A 25,708-nucleotide genomic window follows, 5' to 3' on the forward strand; every position below is an offset into this window, starting at 1 on the left:
CCATTCCAGGCAACATCCTGGTAAATCTCCTCTGCACCCTCTCCAAGGCTTCCACATCCTTCCTAAAATGAGGCGACCAGAACTGCACACAGTACTCCAAATGAGGCCTTACCAAGGTCCTGTACAGCTGCATCATCACCTCACGGCTCTTAAATTCAATCCCTCTGCTAATGAACGCTAACACCCCATATGCCTTCTTCACAGCCCTATCCACTTGAGTTGCAACTTTCAATGATCTATGCACATAGACCCCAAGGTCTCTCTGCTCCTCCACATGCCCAAGAACCCTACCGTTAACCCAGTATTTTGCATTCATGTTTGTCCTTCCAAAATGGACGACCTCACACTTTTCAGGGTTAAACTCCATCTGCCACTTTTCAGCCCAGCACTGCAACCTATCCAAGTCCCTTTGCAGACGACAATAGCCCTCCTCGGTATCCACAACTCCACCAACCTTTGTATCATCTGCAAATTTACTGACCCACCCTTCGACTTCCTCATCCAAGTCGTTAATAAAAATCACAAACAGGAGAGGACCCAGAACTGATCCCTGCGGCACGCCACTGGTAACTGGGCTCCAGGCTGAGTATTTACCATCTAAGACCACTCTCTGCCTTCTATCAGTTAGCCAATTCTTAATCCAACTGGCCACATTCCCCACTATCCCATGCCTCCTGACTTTCTCCATAAGTCTACCATGGGGGACCTTATCAAATGCCTTACTAAAATCCATGTACACCACATCCACTGGTTTACCCTCATCCACTTGCTTGGTCACCTGCTCAAAGAATTCAATCAGGCTTGTGAGGCAAGACCTACCCCTCACAAAACCGTGCTGACTGTCCCGAATCAAGCAGTGTCTTTCCAGATGCTCAGAAATCCTATCCCTCAGCACCTTTTCCATCAACTTGCCTACCACCGAAGTAAGACTAACTGGCCTGTAATTCCCAGGGTTGTTCCTATTCCCTTTCTTGAACAGGGGCACAACATTTGCCACCCTCCAATCACCTGGTACCACCCCCGTCAGCAGAGAAGATGAAAAGATCATTGCCAGCGGCTCTGCAATTTCATCCCTTGCTTCCCATAACATCCTTGGATATACCCCGTCAGGCCCGGGAGACTTGTCTATCTTCAAGTTATTCAAAAACCCCAACACATCTTCCCTCCTAACGAGCACTTCCTCGAGCTTACCAGTCTGCTTCCCACCGTCCTCTTCAGTAATACACCCCTTCTCATTCGTAAATACCGAAGAGAAGTACTCATTCAAAACCTCACTTATCTCTTCCGGCTCAACACACAGTCTCCCGCTATTGTCCTTGACCGGACCTATGGTCCCCCTAGTCATCCTCATATTTCTGACATACGCGTAAAAGGCCTTGGGGTTTTCTTTTATCCTACCCGCCAAGCATTTTTCATGCCCTCTCTTAGCTCTCCTAATCCCTTTCTTCAGATCCTTCCTGGCCAACTTGTATCCCTCCAGAGCTATGCCTGTGCCCTTTTTCCTCAACTTTATATACGCATCCTTCTTCTTCCTAACAAGACTCTCAACCTCTCTTGTCAACCACGGTTCCCTCACATGACCATCCCTTCCCTGTCTGACAGGGACATGCTTATCAATGGCCCCTACTATCTGCTCCTTGAAAAAGTTCCACATTTCGACCGTGCCCTTCCCTGCCAGCATATGCTCCCAACTTATGCTCCTCAGTTCCTGCCTGACAGCATCATATCTACCCTTCCCCCAATTGTAAACCTTGCCCTGTTGCACATACCTATCCCTCTCCATTACCACAGTGAATGCTACAGAATTGTGATCACTATCTCCAAAGTGCTCGCCCACCAACAGCTCTATCACTTGCCCTGGTTCATTACCTAGTACCAAATCCAATATTGCCTCCCCTCTGGTCGGGCAGTCTACATACTGAGTCAGAAAAGCTTCCTGGACATACTGCACAAACACTACCCCATCCAAACTATTCGATCTAAAGAGTTGCCAATCAATATTTGGGAAGTTGAAATCCCCCATAATTACTACCCTGTGACTTCTGCTCCTTTCCAAAATCTGTTTCCCAATCTGCTCTTCCACCTCCCTGCTGCTATTGGGGGGCCTATAGAAAACTCCCATCAAGGTGACTGCTCCTTTCCTGTTCCTGACCTCAACCCACAGTGCCTCAGTCGGCAGATCCTCCTCGAAAATTCTTTCAGCAGTTGTTACACTATTTCTAACTAACAATGCCACCCCCCCACCTCTTTTACCACCATTCCTAATCTTATGAAAACATCTATAACCAGGTACCTCCAAAAACCATTCCTCCCCCTCACCTATCCACGTTTCAGTGATGGCCACAACATCGTAGTCCCAAGTGCCCATCCACGCCTTCAATTCACTCACCTTATTCCTGATGCTTCTTGCGTTGAAGTATACGCACTTTAACCCTTCTCCGTGCCCATCTGTCCTCTGTGACAGTGCTACCTTCCCCAATACCTCACTACACTCTTTGTCTTTCTGAGTGGACCCACTGGTCCCTGGATTACAAGTCCGGTTCCCATCCCCCTCCCAAACTAGTTTAAACCCTCCCGAACAGTACTAGCAAACCTCCCTCCCAGGATATTGGTGCCCCTCTGGTTCAGATGCAGCCCGTCCTGTTTGAACAGGTCCCATCTTCCCCAGAATGCAGTCCAATTATCCAAGAACTGGAAGCCCTCCCTCCTACACCATTCCTGCAGCCACGTGTTCAGCTGTGCTCTCTCCCTATTCCTAGCCTCACTATCACGTGGCGCCGGCAACAAACCAGAGATAACAACTCTGTCCGTCCGAGCTTTCAGCTTCCAGCCTAACTCCCTAAACTCACTTCTAACATCTGTGCCACCCTTCCTTCCTACGTCGTTGGTGCCAATGTGCACCACGACCTCTGGCTGCTCCCCCTCCCCTTTAAGGATCCTGAAGACGCGATCACAAACATCACGGACCCTGGCACCAGGGAGGCAACAAACCATCCGTGCGTCTCGCCTGCGCCCACAGAACCGCCTGTCCGTACTCCTCACCATCGAGTCCCCGATGACTAGTGCTCTCCCATTCTCCCTCCTTCCCTTCTGAGCCACAGTGCAGGACCCCGTGCCAGAGGCCCGGTCACTGCAGCCTGCCCCCGATAGGCCGTCCCCCCCAACAGTATCTAAAACTGTATACTTGTTGTTGAGGGGAACGACCACAGGAGATCCCTGCACTGACCTCTTCCCACCTCTAACTGTTACCCAGCTGCCTTTGATTTGTGGAGTAACGACCTCCGTGTAGCTTCTATCTATCAACCCCTCAGCTTCCCGAATGATCCTCAGTTCATCCAGCTCCAGCTCCAATTCCCTAACTTGGCAAGGGTGGGGGTGGGTGGGGGGGTTGTTATGGAGTGGAATGTTCACTTGGGTGAGGTATCAGGGGGCTGCTTGCTGGGTGCCTGTGATGACCAGGAGGAGTGGAAGGGAAGACTGGAGAGTTAGTGGGTGGTACAGACACTGGAACTCAATGTGGAATCAGCTGTCACCCAGTTAGGTTCGCCTTCTCTAACAAGCTGTTAGTTTTTGGTGTCCTTGGCAGAACAGTAAAGATTCCTGTCACAGCATCAGGAGCGAATAATAACCCTGGTACATTGATGTAAAAATCTAAAAATAGGAATTTCCATACAACTCTCAAAGAGGGTCAATGTCAGCCTGAATTACACGGTTGCTAGTGGATGAGGGATTTTCATTCACCTGCTGTGGGGAGCTTCTCAAACCCATTGAACTGAAATGTTACTTGGAACCTCTTTTAAACCAGCATCAGCCTCTTTTCCCCAACTTGCACATTTACAAAACTCTTGCGATGGTGATGGAGATGCATGGTGAGCGGGCAATTTCAGCTCAGCTTTTATTACATCTGCCCAGCAGGAGGGAAAGTGAATGGCAGAAAAAAGCCAGAGAGTTGTATTGCTGTGGAATGCACGGGTGGAAGCAGATTCATTAACTTTCAAAAGGGAATTGGATGAACACTTGAAGAGGAAAATTTTGCAGGACTGTGGGGAAAGAGCAAGGGGGAGTGGGACTCTTTCAAAGAGCCAGCACAGGGACGATGGGCTGAATGGCCTCCTTCTATGCTGTTGGATTCTTTGACCTGAAGTGCGTTTATGTCAGGGAGGAGAAGTTATTGAGGGTGAATGTTGGTGAATTGTGAGATTTCTTTTGGTTTGTGAGGCAGAATTTATTTATTCCCAGCCCAGTGGAGGCAGCTGGAGAAAGCATTTCCAATCATCTCCATCCACACCATGACATCATGATGTAAAACTATACAGTGACACAGTCGAACCTCCATTATCCCCAAAACTCCCCCCCTCCCCAACCCTCGAAATAACTCCACGTTTCCTCGTTACTATATCTTTTGCTCCCATGGCTAGAACATACCTGCACCGTACCTGCAGGGCTACAATTGAAGGAGGCAGGAGAGTCTCTTGATGATCCGTCCCATTTTCATTATCCATCAGAGAATCCCTTGGTTGATATGGAGGTTCTTCTGTGCACAGAACGCATCAAATTGCATGTCCATCCCATCCCATAATATAGTGATTTATTGTGGGATGTAAGGCCTATCTGACTTTTTCTGTCCCTGCCATCTCCTGGCAGGTAGGATGAATTTAATGAGCCTGTCTCTTGTCTCTTTGCGAACAGGCCATGGCCAACAGGAAACACGTGGAGAGTGTGGCTAAAAAGAAGCTCGATTCGCTGCTGAAGGAATCAAAAATCCGAGACCGGGAAGATCCCGACAGCTTCAGCGTGAACGCCATCCCTCAAGCGGGCAAAATGTGTCAGAAGACGGACTCGAAGAAGGTAGCCCAACTTCTCCCCCCCACTCCCTCTCAACCATCACCTCACACGCTCCTGCTAGCTCAGAGTGCATCAATTGCTCCTGTTTGACAGTCACACCCTTTGTCAGCCGTGGCTCAGTGGGTAGCACTCTCATTTCTGAGTCAGAACGTTATGGGCTCAAATCTCACTCTAGAGACTTGAGCACAAAAATCTAGGCTGATGATCCCAGTGCAGTTCTGAGGGCAGTGCTGCATGGTCAGAGGTACTGCCTTTTGGGTGCAACATTAAACTGAGGCCTGTTTGCCCACTCAGGTGGATGTAAATGATCTCATGGCACTGTTCCAAAGGAGAGCAGGGGAGTTCTCCCCACTGTCCTGGCCAATATTTACCCCTCGATCAACATCACTAAAACAGATTATCTGGTCTTTGTCACATTGCTGTTTGTGGGAGCTTGCTGTGCACAAAATCAATGCCACATTTCCTACATTACACAGTGACTACACTTCATAAATTACTTCATTGGCTGTAAAGTACTTTGGGCTGTTGTGAATGATGTTGTAGAAATAGAAGTTTTTTCTTTTTGATGTCCAGCTCCTGAGGCACATTCACTTTACCACAGGGTCAGGGAGGTGCCCTGTGGTGAAATATTTCCCTTTGGCATCTGAGGTGAAACTCAACCCAGGCGTGAGGACGGATAAGATTAATGGGCAGAAAATCGTGCTCAGTGTCAAACAAGTGGCCAATTTGCTATCACCCAGTTTGTGTTACTGCCAATGGTAGATTTCACCCCGTCCCAACCCCCAGGTGTCTCATCTCTGACTGTTAGTAACCTCCTCCAGCCCGACAACACTCTGAGATCTCTGCGCTCCTCCAATTCCAGCCTCTTCCGCATCCCCGATTTCCATCGCTCCACCATTAGTAGCCATGCCTTCAGCTGCCTAGGCCCTAAGCTTTGAAATTCCCTCCCTAAACCTCTCAGTCTCTCTATCTCTCTCCTCCTTTAAGACATTCTTTAAAACCTACCTCTTCAAGCCAGCTTTTGGTCACCTGCCCTAATATCTCCTTATGAGGCTCGGTGCTAAATTTTGTTTGGAAATCGCTCCTGTGAAGCAGCACGGGACATTTTAATATATTAAGTAATAAATGCAAGTAGTTGTTGTTTGTTTAAAATGGGTCATCAGAAATGGAATATCATTGTAAAGTGCTGACTTCAAGTCAAATTGGCAAAAGTAGCTTGGAGCATGAGTTCATGGAATGCATTCGAGAGAGCTTTATAGAACAATATCTCAAAGAACCAACTAGGGAATAAGCTATTTCAGATCTAGTATTGAGTAATGAGACAGGGTTAATTAGTAATTTTATAGTAAAGGATACTCTGGGGAAGAGTGATCATAATCTGATAGACGTTCATATTAAATTTGAGAGTTACGTGGCTAAGTCTGAAACTAGTGTCTTAAATTTAAACAAAGTTAATTACAGAGGAATGAGAGGCAAATTGGCTCAGGTAGCTTGGGAAATTAGATTTACAGATATGATGGTGGATAAGCAAAAAAAAACCCATAATTCTCAATGTACATACACGGGGAATAAAAACTCATCTGGAAAAGTGGTACAACCATGACTAACTAAAGAGATTGAGGATAGTGATAGATTAAAAGAAAAGGTTTACAATGTTGTCAAAAATAGTCGCAAGCCTGAGGATTGGGAAGGTTTCAATAAATTAGCAACAGATGACAAAGAAATTGATAGAGGGAGAAAATAGAATTAGAGTAAATTAGCATGAAATATAAAACAGATTATAAGAGCTTTTACAAGTATGAAAAAAGGAAGAGATTAGCGAAATTAAGGATGGGTGGGTCCCTTCGAGGCAGAGACAGGAGAAATTATAATGGGGAATGAGGAAAAGGCAGGGAAATTAAACAATAGAAGACACAAAGAATATATCGGGAATTGTGGGAAACCAAGGGTCAACGAGAGTAAGGAACTTACAGTAATTAATATTAATAAAGAAAATAATATCAGTAAAGAATTAGTACTGAAGAAATTAATGGGACTGAAAGCCAACAAACCCCCTGTACCTGATGGCCTACACTCTAGGGTTTTAAAAGAGTTGGCTGCAGAGGTAGTGGATGCATTGATTCTGATCTGTCAGAATTCCATAGATTTTAAAACTGCCCCCCATGGAATTAAAGGTAGCAAATGTAACCCCACTAGCCAAGAACTGCAGAACATGAGTCGATACTGAGCTCTAACTAGCCTGTATGGGTCAGTACCGCGGTGAGTGAGCAGTGCAGAGCACAGTTGGCAGATTTTACAATGGCACCCAGTAATCTCTTCATCTGCATGGGATCAACTGGATCTCCCTCACTGTGTCCACTAGGCAGCAATGACAAAACAACAACTTGCATTTATATAGCACCTTTAATGTAGAAAGGTGCTTTACAGGAACATAATTGGAGAAAGCAGGTGCTCAGTCAAAGAAGGGGACATTAGGATGGGGTGACCAAAAGCTTGGTTAAAAAGGTAGGTTTTGAGGAGCATCTTAAAGGAGGAGAGAGGGTTAGGGAGGGAATTTCAGAGTTTAGCAGCAGAAGATACAGCCACCAATGGTGAAGTGAAGGTAGTGGGGGACAGACGTGAGGCCAAGTTCTGGGATGCTTATAGATTTGGAGGAGATTACAGGGATGGGGGTGTGAGGATTTAAACATTGTGGGACCATGAGCCATTGGAGGCCAGTGAGGACAGGGATGATGAGTTAGTGGGACCTGGTGAAACATTGAGGTGGGGAGGGGGTTCCATGTGGTCACCTCAGAAATTGGGTTGCTCTTAAAATGGGTTGATGGTCACTCCAGTGTACAATAGTTTTTGCAGTCAGCATTCAGATAATTTTTTTTACATGTAATGGAACCAAACCATTTCAGTGATGAAAAAACCTGCTTCATGGAAACCAGTTTGTTAAAGGAACACTTAAAGTATGTTTGTTTGGATGTGTAATGTCCTTTAATAAGTTAACAGCGCTAATCAAATTAAAAGCTTGCATTTTATTGAAAAAAAAATGGCAACAAAATAAATAAAATGATGCTGGGAATGCCGTCTATTAATACCTGAGTGATTCCATATTTGCACACCAAAGCTAGTTTGAATTGGTAATGGCCATGTTTTCCCTGTATTGTGTCTGTTGCCTTGCTGGGATGACAAAGAACACATGAAGGAAGAGCATTGGGAACACTTGGACTGGTGTAGGGTGGGGCTGTTCTGAAATCATGATATCGGGGGTTTGCGTATTTGGCCAGTCCTGTACACGGTGTTACGACTAAGTGAGAAAAGTGTCTAGGGGTCCCTCTCAGCCTTCACCTAGTCTTACTGTAACAGGGTTTAATTTTAAACACGCTGTGTTTTTATCTCCGCCTTGGTAAATCCTTGTTCACCGTTTTCCAATTGTAAGGCAAAGAAACGAGCAGAAGCAGGCTTTCTTAGGTTTAAAGAAGAAAAGTGAAATTTATTAAAACTTAAACTCTAATTCGGTTAACGCCTACGGATACACGACGCGCCCCACGCTAACATGCACACGCGATACACACATGCAGATAGGGACAGAAAAAAGCAGAAGAAAAAATAAAGTGGAAAGGTTTGAGGCAATATCTGAAGAGTTGTTACGGTTCTTCGAGGTCATTGTAGAGTTCTTGCTTTTCGCTGGGGCCCAGTATTCTTCTTAAACCTTGTTCACTGTAGGAGACTTTTCTCTCTTGGGGTTCATGTGTCTTCAATGGATTCTGAAGCTGGTGAGAAAGAGAGGGAGCCAACAAGAGGAGAGGAGGTCTGCGTCAGTCCAGGAGCCAAGAGCTTTCTGTCTTCAAACACAGTTTCTCCAATTTAAAACTTTCAGTTCAAAACTCTGCAACAGCCAGTTAGTCATGTGACTAAACTGGTCTGACCACGTCTGTTCTGTGTATTGGGAGCAGGGACTGGTCCTTTGTTCCAAGCAGTGTCTGCTACTATGCAAAAAATGTCCTTCTGGCCAGGCCTGGCAAATCCTTGTATCAGGCCTTCTCTTCTTCCCAGCAACAATTTCAAGTTTAATGTTCATGTGGCGAAATTAATGTGCCTCATTCTTGGCAGGTGGGGGCCTGCATGACAATGGCGAGGAGGGTTTGTGTATTTGGCCTGTCTTGTACACATTGGGGGAGTTTGTGTATTTGACCTGTCCTGTACACGTCCAGGGTGGTATTCATTTATTTGACCTGTCCTGTACCTAAATAATGAGTTAAAAGTCTGCTGAATCTTCCCAACGGGACTGGACTGTATGAGGCAAACTGAGGCAAGGATCTGTTTCCTCAGCACCCTGGCATCCCTCTCCCGAGGGCTAGTGGACCTTTAGCCTTTTCCCCCTCTTCCTCTCCCACTTCTCCCTTTCTTTTTGAGAGTCCCACAGATAAACCAGCCTGGTACTCCCCTCGGATTCTGGCAACATTAGATCTACCTTGTCTCCACCTGACAGAACCATTTCTATATAACTGTTTTACCTACAGCATCCATCCATTACAGTCCAGCTGGCAACACTGGCTGTCACACTGCAGATCGCACCCCTTATTATTAGATACAAAACATTCTCAAAGAAAAGAGAACCAAGCAATAATCTGGAGCCTGAACTTTGCACTTTACCCTCTGACTGACTTCATGATTTTGCTATTTCAATCGTGCCCTTAACTGAACAGGCAAATTAGCAGCTAATATAATCGAGCTCCATGCCCCCAGACTACTGATGAGCAATGCCACTGGAGATCACCTGGATTTACATACTGTCTGTTTTCTGTTAACTGTGGATCTTGATATGTTTATCTTATCATTTTCCCCCTTATAGTGTGGAAAAAATCCAAGAAATGTACACTTAAACTAAGAAAATTTCAGAACCCCCTTCCGCTCCAGTAAAACCTGGCTACCCGACCTAAACCCAACCGAACCCGACTGAACCCGACCTAACCCGACCAAACCTGACCTGAACCCGACCAAACCTGACCTGAACCCAACCTGAACCCGACCAAACCCGACCTAACCCGACCAAACCCGACCTGAACCCGACCTGAACCCGACCTGAACCCGACCAAACCTGACCAAACCTGACCTGAACCCGACCTGAACCCAACCAAACCCGACCAAACCTGACCTGAACCCAACCTGAACCCAACCAAACCCGACCTAACCCGACCAAACCTGACCTGAACCCGACCAAACCTGACCTGAACCCAACCTGAACCCAACCTGAACCCAACCTGAACCCGACCAAACCTGACCTGAACCCGACCTGAACCCGACCAAACCTGACCAAACCTGACCTGAACCTGACCAAACCCGACCTGAACCCGACCCAAACCCGACCAAACCTGACCTGAACCCAACCTGAACCCGACCAAACCTGATCTGAACCCGACCTGAACCCGACCAAACCTGACCAAACCTGACCTGAACCTGACCAAACCCGACCTGAACCCAACCAAACCCGACCAAACCTGACCTGAACCCAACCTGAACCCGACCAAACCTGATCTGAACCCGACCTGAACCCGACCAAACCTGACCAAACCTGACCTGAACCTGACCAAACCCGACCTGAACCCAACCAAACCCGACCAAACCTGACCTGAACCCAACCTGAACCCGACCAAACCTGATCTGAACCCGACCTGAACCCGACCTGAACCTGACCAAACCTGACCAAACCTGACCTGGACCTGACCAAACCCGACCCGAACCCAACCAAACCCAACCAAACCCGACCTGAACCTGACCAAACCCGACCTAACCCAACCTGAACCCGACCAAACCCGACCTAACCCGTCCAAACCTGACCTGAACCCGACCTGAATCTGACCAAACCCGACCTAACCCAACCAAACCCGACCAAACCTGACCTGAACCCAACCAAACCTGACCAAACCCGACCTGAACCCGACCTGAACCTGACCAAACCTGACCCGAACCTGACCCGAACCTGACCCGAACCCGACCCGAACCCGACCCGAACCCGACCTGAACCCGATCAAACCCAACCTGAACCCGATCAAACCCGACCAATCCTGACCTGAACCCGACCAAACCCGACCAAACCCGACCTGAACCCGACCAAACCCGACCTGAACCCGACCTGAACCCGACCAAACCCGACTACATATGTCGGGTTCGGGTCGGGTCTGTATTCTGCAAGAGCATTCTGGCTCCGGTCAGGGTCGGGCTGGGCTGGACTGTTTTGTTTCGTATTGTTTTCGTTTTAATCTACATTTAATCTAATATGTTTGTTATTTTCGGGTTGGGTCGGGCATTTAAAAAAATTAAAGGACTCGGGCCCGGGTCAGGTTCGGGTTGGCTGTTGTCAGGTTGGGCCCGGGTCGGGCTTTAATTTTATACCCAAGCCAGGCTTTACGCCCCAGACCTTAAGAACAGGAGCAGGCCATTCATCCTCTCAAGACTGCTGCACCATTCAGTTTGATTGTGGTGGTCTGCAGCTCAATCTATTTTCCTACCTTTGCTCCGTATCGCTCAATACCCTTACAGTGTTAGTTGTGGCACAGTGGAGAGCTCTCATGCCTCTGAGTCAGAAAGTTATGAGTTCAATGATCAGTCCAGAGGTTAGAGCACTAAATTCAGGCTAATACTCTAGTGCAGTACCGAGGGAGCACTGTACCGTCAAAGATGCCACCTTTTGGTGAGACTTGAAACCAAGCCCTTATCCGCACTCTCAGGTGGGTGTAAAAGATCCCATGGCACTCTTTCGAGGAAGAACCGAGGAGTTCTTACCTGTGTCCTGGCCAATATCTATCCCTCAAACAATATCTATCACTAAAACAGATAATTTGCTGATTATCACAATGTTGTTTGTGGGATCTTGCTCTGTGCAAATTGGCTTCCCCATTTCCTACATGGGAGCAGTGACTACATTAAGATGTGTTGAGGCCATGAAAGGCACGATATAAATGCAAGCTGTTTCGTCTTAGTCACAAAAATCTATTGCTCTCAGTTTTCAAAGCTCAGATTGCCCCCCATTATCCACAGCCTTTTGTAGGACAGAGTTTCAGATTTCCACAACCCTTTGTGTGAAGAAGCATTGTCTGGAATCATTCCTTGAATGCCCAGCTCTAATTTTAAGATTATGTCCCCTTGTCCCTCATTCCCCCACCAGAGGAAATACTTCCTCTGTATCTCCTCTACACAAATCCTTTTAATATTATAGATACCAGTTTAGTCCTATCCTTTAACAGTGAGAAATGAAGTTCTGCTTTTCCTAAGCTCCGTTATCAGTAATTACAGGGCAATGCACAACCTAGATAGCAGGCCTCCGCAAGCTGCACAAAGTTCTAATTGAAACGATAAGATCTGCAATTACAATTCTAATGATGTGTTTTATTAAAACTGAAATGAGCTTTAACATCGAACACCTTAAGCTCATTCCCTTCTGTTTAGCTTAGTGTTCAGTGTAATTAAACTCAACAGGCTTGGCTTTGGGGATTTTGAATTACAATTGTAGTAGGTTCAATGGTTCTACAACAATGTTTAGCACTTGTCATTAGGAAATGTGTGGGTAGAATATCCTATAAGAGATGGATAAGGTTGCCAACTCTGGCCATATCCTGGAGGTTTTAGTACATGACCACCTTCCTTCCGCTTCTCTGCCCAATCAAACAGCCTTCGCCCCGCACAACACCCTCCCCCTCCCCACACACACACCATCTCTGATATTTTTATACCTAATAAATAGGAGTTCAAATAAAATGAAAAAGAAAGCACTCCCTTTTTTATTGCCTTCCTATGATTTTTCTAGGTTTTTTGCTCACAGTGGTGTTGGGAAATTAATCTTTAATTCCTGGAGACTCCTGGACAATCTTGGAGGGTTGGTAACTCTAGAGGAAGCATAACCCAGTATTCTCTTCCTGCCACCATCTGGGTCTCCTCTCTGCCCCAGAGGTCCTGCCCTGAGTTAAGTTAGAGAGTTGGTGACCTGGAGTGCTACAGTTCACTAGCATGGAAGTTATGTTTTGACCTGTTGGATTGTTACAAAGAGAGGAATCCAGATGCTGCCAGCTTGATTTAGCTGTTTACAGCTTCTCTCCAGGCTGCTCTGTGATTGTTAAAGGGACAGCCATCACCCATGTTATGAGAACAGCTCCAAGCAAGAGCAGAAACCCAATATGGGCGGGACTGAGCTTCCATCATTATGTGAAGGTGCTGGGCAGAGGCCATGGGTTGGCTGCTGAAGGGATGACATTCCGTGTCAGGATAGAACAGGATGGTAACAAGTCAAAAATTAAGGTGCTGGATTGGAAAAAGGACAAGCCAATTGACACAGGAAGGGATTTGACCCAAATGAACTGGGTAGAACAGTTAGTAACGCTGGAATTTCAGAAAAGATAGTAGGTGCTCAGTCCATAATTCTTCAATCCACCTTCGTTAAGTAAACTATGCCGTGGGACTGGAGAGTAAGCCAGTGTAGCACATCTGTTTAAGAAGGGACAGAAGCATAAATCAGTAACTATAGTGTGATTAGTTTTATGTCAGTTGTGGGCACATTTTTAGAATATACAGGGGGCGAATTTCCACAGGATTGTTACACTTGGTCACAGTAACTTTGGTGATGGGTTGTGGAAATTCTGGCGAAAAGGCATAAGTAGGAAATTCACTCCCTCTTCCCTTCACCCTGTAACTTAAGATCAAATAGTGAGGGAGCGAGTTCCACATTTCCACTATCCTCCACATCGTTTCCAGGGCGGCATTGTAGGAAGCTAAGACTTCCATCCTGTTCAAACTTGGTGTCCAGCCCAGATAGACAGGGAGGAGACAATAAAGTATATTTGGTCAAACCAAACCTGTCACACGGCAAATTTGCCCCACTGGCAAAACCTTTATGATTTTCTGCTCAGTTATTGGAGCAGACCACTCTAGCGCATTAGACTCTTCCACAGTTTGAAAACAGCCCCTCATTGACCATTGAACCACAGAAAGTTAAAACACTGGGGAAACCATTCGACCCATCGTGTCCGTCCAGGCTCTTTGCAAGAACAATCCTCTGTCTCTGTAGCCCTGTACCTTTCTCTACAATGCAATACTAAGGCAGCCCTGCGCTGTTGGAGGTGCTGTCTTTCAGCTGGGACATTAAACTGAAGCCAGCAAATCGTATATAAAGAACCTGCCAGCAATTCACTGTTGTTTCCCCAGCACTGAGTGTGTGTATTGGGCTAGTGTGAGTAGACTCTATTCTTCACTGCAGGGTCCAGTATGCGATTAGTGTTGGGCTGGCTGCTGCTGATATTTGCGGGTGTTCTCTGCACTCATAGGAGCAGGAGGAGGCCATTCAGCCCCTCAAGCCTGTTCTGCCATTCAGTGAAATCATGGCTGATGTGTACCTTAACTCCATCCACCTGCCTTGGTTCCATATCCTTTCATATCCTTGGCTAGCAAAACACTATGGATCTCAGATTTAAGATTATTAATTGACCTAGTGCCTACTACATCAAACCCCCTTTGTCTCATGTGAACCTTTTCTCCCTCCTAACAGTAGAAATGCAGCTCTGGAACTGTCTCTACAGTGGAGAAGTCTGTGATAAGTTAATTGTTCATGAACTGTCCTCATGACCACTGGCTAATAACCTGTAAAGGTTACGTGGATGTCACCAAGATTCAATTAAAGCAAGATAGGAATGCACTGTAACAATGTGCCACTGTGGTCGTTGTGGCAGCTGTAGATCAGCACACTCATGCCTCTAAGTCAGAAGATCATGGGTTCAAGTCCCCACTCCAGCGATGGCACCTCCAGCAGTGTAGCACTCCCTCACTGGGACTGTCAGCCTGGATTTTGTGCACAAGTCTGTCGAGTGGGATTTAAACTCATGACATGGTTGAACACTCATGCCCTTGGGGAAAACAGGGATGGGCAATAAATGCAGCCTTGCGAGTATTGCCTGAAAAAATCAAATGAAACCCTCAAATATGCCTGTCTGCAGCTTGATCAGATTTGAGGGAGAGTAACGATAAACTGGCCAGTAATGTGACTTTAAGTCCAGCTGCTGCTTACAAGGAGTTGTGCAACGCTGAGACAGTCTGCTGGGATTAATGGATGGTGTTGACTGAACTGATCTAAGCCCCATGAGACTGCAGGAAAGCGAGTGAGACAGTGAGGAGCCAGGCAGCCTTGACAAGTCTCCGGACCTCATCATTGTGCTGTCAGAATAAGCTCTGATTCAAGCTGCAATATCGGTGAGGCACAGCGGGAAGTGAAGGTTTCTAAAAATGCAGTGATAAACAGGCCATTCGGCCCAGCAGGTCAATGCAGTGTTTATGCTGCACAGGAGCCTCCTACAACCCTTCTTCATCTCACCCTAGCAACATATCCTTTCATTCCTTTCTCCCATTATTGTTCTCTAGCCTCCCCTTAAAGTGCATCTATGTTTTTCACCTCAACTACTCCATGTGGTAACAATTTCCACATTCTCACCCTTCTCCGAGGAAAAAAATTCCTCTTGAATTCCTTATTGGATTTCTTAGTGACCATCTTAAATTCATGGCCCCCACTAATGGAAATGTCTTCTCCTTATCACCATTTCACAATCTTAACTCTTAGTATTCAGCCTTGGATAAATGGGTAGCAACCCTTGTCTCTGAGTCAGAAAGTTGTGGGTTCACAAGTCTCATTCCAAGTCCTTGAACACAAACATCAAGTCTGACACTAGAGTGCAGCACTGAGGGTCAGCACGGAGGGAGCGCTGCACAGTTGGAGGAAGCACTGAGGGAGTGCTGCACTGTCAGAGGGTCAGCACTGAGGGAGTCCTGCATTGTCGGAGGGTCAGCACTGAGGGAGTGCTGTACTGTTGGAGGGTCAGCACTGAGTGAGTGCTGCACTGTTGGAGGGTCAACATTGAGGGAGTGCTGTATTGTTGGAGGGTCAGCACTGAGGGAATACTGCATTGTCGGAGGGTCAGCACTGAGGGAGTACTGCATTGTCAGAGGGTCAGCACTGAGGGAGTACTGCATTGTCGGAGGGTCAGCGCTGAGGGAGTGCTGCACTGTCGGAGAAAGGGCTGAGAGAGTGCTGCACTGTCAGAGGGTCAGCACTGAGGGAGTGCTGCATTGTCGGAAGGTCAACACTGAGGGAGTGCAGCACTGTCGGAAGGTCAACACTGAAGGAGTGCTGCACTGTCGGCGGGTCAACATTGAGGGAGTGCTGTATTGTTGGAGGGTCAGCACTGAGGGAGTACTGCATTGTCGGAGGGTCAGCGCTGAGGGAGTGCTGCACTGTTGGAGGGTCAACACTGAGGGAGTGCTGCACTGTCGGAGGAAGGGCTGAGAGAGTGCTGCACTGTCAGAGGGTCAGCACTGAGGGAGTGCTGCATTGTCGGAAGGTCAACACATAGGGAGTGCAGCACTGTCGGAAGGTCAACACTGAGGGAGTGCTGCACTGTCGGTGGGTCAGCACTGAGGGAGTGCAGCACTGTCGGAAGGTCAACACTGAGGGAGTGCTGCACTGTCGGCGGGTCAGCACTGAGGGAGTGCTGCACTGTCGGAAGTTCAACACTGAGGGAGTGCAGCACTGTCGGATGGTCAGCACTGAAGGAGTGCTGCACTGTCGGCAGGTCAGTACTGAGGGAGTGCTGCACTGTCAGAGCGTCAGCACTGAGGGAGTGCTGCACTGTCGGCGGGTCAGCACTGAGGGAGTGCAACACTGTCGGATGGTCAGCACTGAGGGAGTGCTGCACTGTCGGAGGGTCAGTACTGAGGGAGTACTGCACTGTCGGCAGGTCAGTACTGAGGGAGTGCTGCACTGTCGGCAGGTCAGTACTGAGGGAGTGCTGCACTGTCGGAGGGTCAGCACTGAAGGAGTGCTGCACTGTCGGCAGGTCAGTACTGAGGGAGTGCTGCACTGTCGGCAGGTCAGCACTGAGGGAGTGCAGCACTGTCGGAAGGTCAACACTGAGGGAGTGCTGCACTGTCGGCGGGTCAGCACTGAGGGAGTGCTGCACTGTCGGAAGTTCAACACTGAGGGAGTGCAGCACTGTCGGATGGTCAGCACTGAAGGAGTGCTGCACTGTCGGCAGGTCAGTACTGAGGGAGTGCTGCACTGTCAGAGCGTCAGCACTGAGGGAGTGCTGCACTGTCGGCGGGTCAGCACTGAGGGAGTGCAACACTGTCGGATGGTCAGCACTGAGGGAGTGCTGCACTGTCGGAGGGTCAGTACTGAGGGAGTGCTGCACTGTCGGATGGTCAGCACTGAAGGAGTGCTGCACTGTCGGAGGGTCAGTACTGAGGGAGTGCTGCACTGTCGGCAGGTCAGTACTGAGGGAGTGCTGCACTGTCGGCAGGTCAGTACTGAGGGAGTGCTGCACTGTCGGAGGGTCAGCACTGAAGGAGTGCTGCACTGTCGGCAGGTCAGTACTGAGGGAGTGCTGCACTGTCGGCAGGTCAGTACTGAGGGAGTGCTGCACTGTCGGCAGGTCAGCACTGAGGGAGTGCTGCACTATCGGAATGTCAACACTGAGGGAGTGCAGCAGGGGAGTTGTCCCCGGTGTCCTGGTCAATACTTATCCTTTGATCAGCATCACTAGAAAATAGATTTGTACACCAGGTCAGCCAAGTGTGGCAAAGTAGTTAATAAAAAATATAACAAGTGCTTCTGCATTCACCTTACTGAGAGTTATATCTCCAAAACCATTCTCATATAATGCTATTTTAAAATACAGCCTTCCACATCCCCTTAACACTATTAATGTCTTTTGGAAGTTGCATGTTTGTAACTGACAAAAAATGATTTTTCACATGGCTGTTTGTGGGAGTTTTCTGTGTGCAAATTAGTTGCCACATTTCCTACATTAAAACAGTGACTAGGGTTAAAAGTACTTAATTGGCTGTAAATCACTTTGGGACGTCCTGATGTCGTGAAAGATCCTGTCTAAATGTGAAGTCCTTGATAGAAGTAAATAATTCTGAATGCCCTTTGTCTCAGTGCAGTGGTGACGTCTGAACGTCTGTTGGGTTTTTTTCAGATACCAGACAAATGTCGCATTGGCACAGTGGGTGAGGGAACACTGTCCAGGGGATAGAATGAGCTGTAACTTTCAGACAGCTGGCACCACTGTGTTGTACATAACCTGTGTCAAGTCTCAGCTGAAAGCTTCAATACTGCCATTGGATTCAAAGTGGGAATGAGTTATTTAATCTCAAGCCCTATGAACCCTCAAGGTGATTAAAGTGTGCAGGAGAGGGCCAGGTTGTATACAGAAACTGTGTGACACTGGCTGTAATTTGTTATCTTTTAACTCAAATCATTCCAAAAGTTTCAATTCCATGCATATCAATAATCTTTTTTCTGTTCTCTCCCTTTCTGACTGTCCCTCTTTCTCCCTTTGACTCTCTGTCTCTGTGTGTCTCTCTGTCTTTCTCATTCTGCATTGCTCTCACTGTTTGTGTGCCTCTCTCTCTGATTCTCTTTTTTTATCCATGTCTGTTTCCACTTGTCTTCTCTGTATGACTGCCATCATGTGTTTCTCTATTTATCGGTAACTATACTTTGTTTATTTCTCTCTCTCTCTTTCTGTGTGTATGCATTTACTGCTCTCTCTCTCTCTGGTTCACTCTCTGTCTGTGTATCTTTCTGATTCTGTGTGTGTCTCAATCTCTCTGATTCTCTGTGTATCTCTCTCTGGTTCACGTTCTGTCTGTGTAACTCCCTGCCTCTATGTGTCTGTGTATCTCTCTCTTTCATTCATGTTCTGTCTGTGTATCTCTTTGTGTGTGTGTGTGTGTGTGTGTGTGTGTGTGTGTGTGTGTGTGTGTGTGTGTGTGTGTGTGTGTGTGTGTGTGTGTGTGTGTGTGTGGTTTACTTTGTGTCTGTACATTTCCCCCTTGTTTCTCTCTTTCTGTATCTGTTGCTCTCTATCTGGTTTCTGCTGCGTGTACTCGTCTATCTGTCTCCATCTTGACTGTCTGTCTGTCTTTCTTCTCCTGACAGAGTAAAACTGAAGATGGGACTGATTCTGGAGAAGATCCGACGACTAACAAGAGGCACAGTCGGTCCTTCATTGGCAGCTTCTCCAAGCGTAAGGTGAGTGGAGGTTTGTCCTGTTGGGTACCGAGGAAACTCTGTGGCTGAGAGTTTATTCTCATTGCTGAGTAACACCTGATGCCATTTCAATGCAGTGAATGCAAACTGATGGGTTAATTATGGTGGTGTGTCAGCGTGACCTCTGCACAAGTGAGTCTATGTGATAACCAGTGCTCAGCTGTGGCTCAGTGCGGGCACTCTTGCCTTGAAGTCAGAAGTTTGTGAGTTTAGGCCCCACTCTAGGGACTTAAGCACATGATCTAGGCTGATCCTCTCAATGCAGCACACTTGGAGGGGTTGTACTTTCAGAAGGGAAATTAAACCAAGGCCCTGCCTGCCATCTCAGGTGGACTTTTAAAAAGAAAACTCCCACAGCACTACTGAGAGAAGAGCAGGGGAGGTCTCCCTGGTGTCCTGGTCAATATTTATCCCCCAACCAACATCACTAATTAAAAGATTAACTGGTCATTATCATATTGTTGTTCATGGGAGCTTACTGTGCACAAATTGGCTGCTCTGTTTCCTACATTACAACAGTGACTACACTTCAACAGTACTTCATTGGCTGAAAAGTGCATTGAGATGTCCTGAGGACATGAAAGGCGCTATGTAAATACAAGACTTCCTTTTTTCTCTTTGTTTTCAGTAGTGCCCAGCCAGATGGTACTGCTGAGAGTATTATGTGTGGAAATGGAGGAAAGGTGATGGTTCCTGGAGTAAGTGGCAGCCATCTTACGGTTGTATCCATACAGTGGAGGAGTTATGTACAGTGAGAACATTAAATAACCCTGCTCAGTGGGTAAAGACATCACCCACAGCTGTCCTGAGCCATTCAAACCAAGAGGTCCTAGGCTCAATCTTAGACAGAGTGGTGGGCAGGGGGCATTAGAGTTAACCCTTTGGTTCATCTTTGACCTAGAGAGGGGAGCAATCACCTATGGTTTTCCATGTGATTGCTTATCTGGGTGAGGCCAGGATCAGGCTTGACTATGATGCCTGCTGTGGTCAAATAGCCTTCTGTTACTTGCTGTCGAGGCTCATGCATGAAGAATGGCGAGGCACTAGTGAGTGGCTCTCCCCTGCCAGTCCTCCAAGAGGGCAGTCCTGTAGAATCATGCCAGTTGTTGGAAGCATTGTGGTGTCGGAGGTGATGTTCATCCAACCAAAGGTTAATTCAGTCTTTACGGATCATTCATTGCAGAAAAAAACGGTGAAGATGAAGAAGTCATCGAGCTTGGAGGATGATGAGGAAGACCATGACCATCAGGCAACTACTGGTAGAACAACCGTGCACGTCATGAGGTAAATGATAGGAGTGAACTAAAGATTCCCATTTGAGGAGTTACATGGAGAAATTGTTGGTGCCCAACAGAGACTTCAAGGGAGCAAAAAGGATCATCCAATGGAAAGTAACCATTACAATGAGGTCTACCACTATAAACAGGTTGACCACATGTTTTCCAGCCTCATTCACAATTTAGTAACCACATCCAAGGCTAACTTCTCTCGCTTTATCAACATTGGTATCACAAGACAATTACAAATGAGGAAGGCCATTCTGCCCATCATAATTCATCCCCCCAAAATGATCTCTAGGTCTCAGCATCCATTTGTTCCTTGAATGATTCCAGGTTCACCTCCACCATTCTATCTGGAAGTCCATTCCAAGTGCTCATATTTGCTTGTGTGAAGAATTTCTTATCAGTCCTAAATTTACATTTTACCCGCGTTCACTTGTCTTACTCTCACAATTTATTTCCCAGTAATGTTTTCCATTCCCCTTCAAAAAAAAATTTAAATTCATTTGTGGGCATCACTGGTAAGGCCAGTATTTATTGCCCCTCCTCCGTTGCCATGATTGTAGTTTATTTATTTAGAGATACAGCACTGAAACAGGCCCTTCGGCCCACTGAGTCTGTGCTGACCAACAACCACCCATTTATACTAATCCTACATTAACCCCATATTCTCTACCACATCCCCACCATTCTCCTACCATCTACCTATACTAGGGGCAATTTACAATGGCCAATTTACCTATCAACCTGCAAGTCTTTGGCTGTGGGAGGAAACCGGAGCACCCGGCAGAAACCCACGCAGACACAGGGAGAACTTGCAAACTCCGCACAGGCAGTACCTAGAATTGAACCTGAGTCACTGGAGCTGTGAGGCTGCAGTGCTAACCACTGTGCCACTGTGCCGCCCGCAATGGATTGATGCAGCTGAGTGGTAGTTAAGAGTCAACGATGTTGGTGTGGGACTGGAGTCACATAGGCCCAGACCGGGTAAGAATGACAGGTTTCCTTTAATAAAGGATATTAGTGAAGTTTTTTTTTACAACAATCTGACAGTTTTGTGGTCTCTTTTACTGACTATGGTTTTTATTTCCTGATTTTCTTTTCACCTGAATTAAAATTCTGGAACTGCTGACTCCGAGAGAGACAGATTCTTGAACTATAGGGAAGTTGAGGGTGTTGAGGAACAGGCTGGGAAAGTGGAGTTGAGGCCAAGATCAGATCAGCCATGATCCGTTGAATGGCAGAGCAAGCTCGAGGGGCTAAATGGCCTACTCCTGCTCCTATTTCTTATGTTCTTATGTGAGTATAACTTGAACTCCCGTTTATCTGGATTACTAGTCCAGTAAGAAAGTCACTACACTACCATTCCTCATTATAATTATCTCATCACGTAATTTTCTTATACACTTTTGCAAGATCAAGGATGAAGAACCCAAGTTCCTCCGACCTCTCTAACTCTCATCTTTGACACTAGGGATCAATATTATGACTCCTTTATGCGTCACCAGTGCTGGGATGTCACCTTGTTTCCTAGTGACCAGAGCTGGGCACAAAGCTCAAGGTGGGGTCTGAACAGAGCACTGTCCAGTTTGATCATGACTATATCTGACTTCCGTTCTATTGCTTTGAGTTGTGAGCTTGCTGACAGGTCCTGTCAACCAAACACAAGGGATTGGTCCTTTATCTATTAACTATTAGAATCATACAGCTCAGGAAAGAGGCCATTTGGTCCATTGTGCCTGTGCTAGCTCTCTGAAAGGGCTACCCAATTAGTCCCACTTCCCTGATCTTTCCCCTTAGCCCTGCAAAGGTTTCATTTTTAAGTATATATCCGAAAAAATCCTAAAGCCTATTGTTAACAGCCACATGGTGAGAGGTGTTGGTGGTTCCCACTGTTCAATTCCCAACTGACCGCAGCAAGTGTTTTTGTCACTAGGGTTTTTAACACCTTTTCTTTCATTTGTCAAATAAACAAACAGCGACAGGTTTTCTTGTGGGTTGAAAACAGAAAATTAACTATTTATTCAGCAATATTTATTGATGAAGTGGTCACAACCGCATCCACACATGCTTTCATTCTTGCGCACATACACATATTCACTCGCGTACACACACACGCAAGAATAGATAGATAGAGAGAAAAAGGCTAAGTGGTTTTAAGTGAGGTAGGTGTTTGGGGTTCACATTAAACCTGTTGAATCTTCTCAGAGGTCAATTTCTCTTTTAAAGTTGCAGGCCTGGGTTGTTTGTAGATTTCCCTGGCTGTTGAGATTTCTGGAGGCGGTGATCCTTCTCAGTTCTCTGTTGCAACAAGTTGAAGTGTAAGATTCACAGCAGGTCTCCTTCTTTGACTTTTGGTGGGTCTCACGGCTCTCAGCTGGACAGGCTTTCGTGATGTTTGTTCTGATCTCTCCGTCTCTCTCCAGAGAGCTACTTTTTAAGGTCAAAGTGTCTCACATGTTGCCTCTGTTGGGAGGTGCAGAGCCCTCTCTCTGTGGTGACCAACAATGGAACCAGGATGTGGCCACTTCACACCTTCTTTGTTTCAGAAGAACCCATTCAATTCAAAAATGTCTCTTGATGGGTTCAGAATGGGTGCAATTGACATCTCTTAGCTTGGAATATATCCATTTGTCAACAGACAGTGAGGCAGTTTGAATGTACAGGCCAGGTCATTTGACTTTCAGTGGCCATTTTGCAGCACAATGTCCACTTTTTAAAGGAAATGTCAATCTTTTCAGTTTGGGTTCTGTATTTTCAATCACTGCATTTCACATGAGCATGACACTATAATGGACACTGGGAGCAGATGGGGAGAGGAAGCAATGGGACTTGCTGAATGGAAGTTCTTCTATGTCCATCAAAACAAATAAGACCACAGAAAGATGGGATTGACCAGACTGAACCTATTGTCTTCACTTGCTTAGTAAGGTCGCTTCCATTTAGCAAATGACATGTCCAGTTGTCCTGTGTGATTTCTGACCAGTTTAAAAGGTTTCTGGAGCTGCTGTTGTCCCAGTTCCCCAGTACGTTGTGACTCTTCAGGCTATTTGGAAAAGAATTACAGGGATGTTAGAAACAGGGTTGAGGATTATAACAGAGATGATTGAAGAGGAACATAGAGATTGTGGTCAATCTGACCAATCCCAAAAGTTGCCTTACACTACTCTCTCCCATATCCTTCAATTATGGTATGTGGAGCGTGACAGTTCCTCAGCTCATGAAACCATCTCATGTCATCTCAAGGGTCCACTCCCAAGGCAGAGTTTTGCTCAACAAGTGAGCAGGTCAGAGAATTGGCCATAGAAATTAGTGCAGCAGATTCATAATACTCAATTTGTTGGCTGTCAATTTGCACGAGAGCAGAATTACACATTTTGGGGGCTATCATGTAGATTGTAAGATCAGAGTAAGATGATCATTCTGTGGAGTTGCTTTGACTTTACTTGGGTGGGGAGATGACAGTGAAGAACTTTGCAAAACCTTTCCTCAGCAGTTCAGATGTAATGGGCAGAGTCCATTGTACATTTGTTTCTTCATGGTCTAAGAAGGGATTTGCTTTGATGGGCCAAATGGCCTTTTCCTTGTTCCAAGTATGCTACTTTTCATTTTCATAAATCAGCATGGATGGAATTGGCCTCATTGAGATGTTAAATTGAGGCCCCATCTGCCCTCTCATGTGGACATAAAAATATCACATGACACGATTTTGAAGAAGTTCAGGGAAGTTCTCTCCAGTGTCCTGGCCAATATCTATCACCGATCAACATCACTAAAACAGATTCTCTACTCATTTATCTCATTGCTGTTTGTGGCAGCTTGCTGTGCACAAATTAGCTGCCTATTTCCTACATATCAGCAGTGACTAGATGCTGGCTGTAAAGCACTATGGGACCTCCTGAGGTTGGGAAAGGCACTATATAAATGCAAGCTCTTCCATTTTTTTTCTTTTCTCAGAAGTGGCAGGCAGAAGAAGACCATGAAGCTGTCACGGGCCCTCTCGGATCTGGTCAAGTACACAAAGTCTGTTGGAATGTACGACATCGACTCTGAAGGTGAGTTATAGTAGATGCAGTGGCCCACCATTCCAATCATCTGCAAAGAAAGTCTTTTGGACTCGGAGAGGTGTGCAAGGTTTGAGAACAGGGCAGCTTGACAATACGGGATAGAAATTCAGACGCATCCATTTTTGGGTGTATGGAGGGAGCAGGAAACAATCCTTGAGCCTGAATGGTGAGGCCTGGGATGCCCTTGATATTGGTGCTCGGCGACTCATCTGCATCTGTCTGGGGAGGCTCAAAGAGTGATCAAAGATTGGACTTATGCCAATGAAGACCTGGTCTGGGTGGGTCGTGGAGCAGTGAGATTAGAGTCGGAAGGACTGGAGGCCTGGGAAGTGTTGGGAGGTTGGAGACCTTGGTGGAGAGGCCTCCAGGGGAATGGTGTAGCAGCGGCGAGCGTTCTGCACATGTGAGGTTAGCAGGAGGCGCTCTTGCTCCTCTCGGCTCCACACTAAGAGTAAGAATATTTCAAAAACTTAACCTTGTAGGTTGCAGGCATTCCCAAGGTTCTGCTTTTACTGAGTGTGTGGCTGTCTCAGGGCAAACCAATTCTTGCAGTCAGGGCCTCAAACAGACCCATTATTTTCAAGTGCTAATGTCTGTCTCAGGCATGGGCACTGCACGCCGATTTTATTTTTGTTCTGTTCCAGTTTGGCTGTGGGTGCATTTCCTGACAGCATATTGTGGGTTTAATTAGTGCCTGGAAAGTGGGCGCTGAGTGGCAGAATTTATAGACCTATGTCTGTGCACTTCATTCGCTCAAGAGCTGGATGTACTTTGGCCTTTTGACAGGCACAGTGAAAAATAAATTGTTTTACTGCATTTTTGGGCTATGCTTTCTTAAAGAAAACTTTTCTAGACTGATGTTGCTTTTATACTTCAGTTTTACCATAGCCCAACATTATGTAGAATTTACAGCACAGAAATAGGCCATTCGGCCCAGCAGGTCTATGTTGGTGTTTATGCTCCACATGAGCCTCCTCCCACCCTACTTCATCTCACCCTATCAGCATATCCTTTTATTCCTTTCCCCCTCATGCATTTACCTAGCTTTCCCTTAAATGCATCTATGTTATTTGCTTCAACCACTCCCTGTGGTAGCGAGTTCCACATTCTAACCACTCTCTGGGTAAAGAAGTTTCTCCCGAATTCCCTATTGGATTTATTAGTGGCTATCTTATATTTGTGGCCCCTAGTTTTGGTCTCCCAAGACAAGTGGATACCTTCTCTACATCGATCCTATCAAACCCCTTCATAATTTTAATGATCTCTACCAGGGCAGCTCTCAGCCTTCACTGTTCTAGAGAATCTAATGAACAGTCGGGTTTGTATATACCGGGGACGGAGCGATGGTAAAGACCGAGTGTTATCCTCATGGATTGGCACGGCTCTGGTGTGACAACCTGACACCTCCTCAACTTTGAATTAGCTTGCAATGAAAA

At 46.5% G+C, this 25,708-nt stretch overlaps 1 protein-coding gene across 1 annotated transcript in view; it reads left to right on the forward strand.

Annotated features, from left to right (window-relative positions):
- Positions 1-25,708, forward strand: part of plch2a (phospholipase C, eta 2a) — a 346,627-nt gene that overhangs the window by 268,660 nt on the left and 52,259 nt on the right. Inside the window, exons 12-15 of the mRNA XM_068017174.1 lie at positions 4,690-4,848; positions 18,815-18,907; positions 20,109-20,209; positions 24,163-24,260. Of these exons, the coding sequence (XP_067873275.1) occupies positions 4,690-4,848; positions 18,815-18,907; positions 20,109-20,209; positions 24,163-24,260 (451 nt within the window). The remainder of the gene's footprint in view (positions 1-4,689; positions 4,849-18,814; positions 18,908-20,108; positions 20,210-24,162; positions 24,261-25,708) is intronic.

Source organism: Heterodontus francisci, chromosome 37 (genome assembly GCF_036365525.1).
Source record: "Heterodontus francisci isolate sHetFra1 chromosome 37, sHetFra1.hap1, whole genome shotgun sequence".
Lineage (NCBI taxonomy): Eukaryota > Metazoa > Chordata > Chondrichthyes > Heterodontiformes > Heterodontidae > Heterodontus > Heterodontus francisci.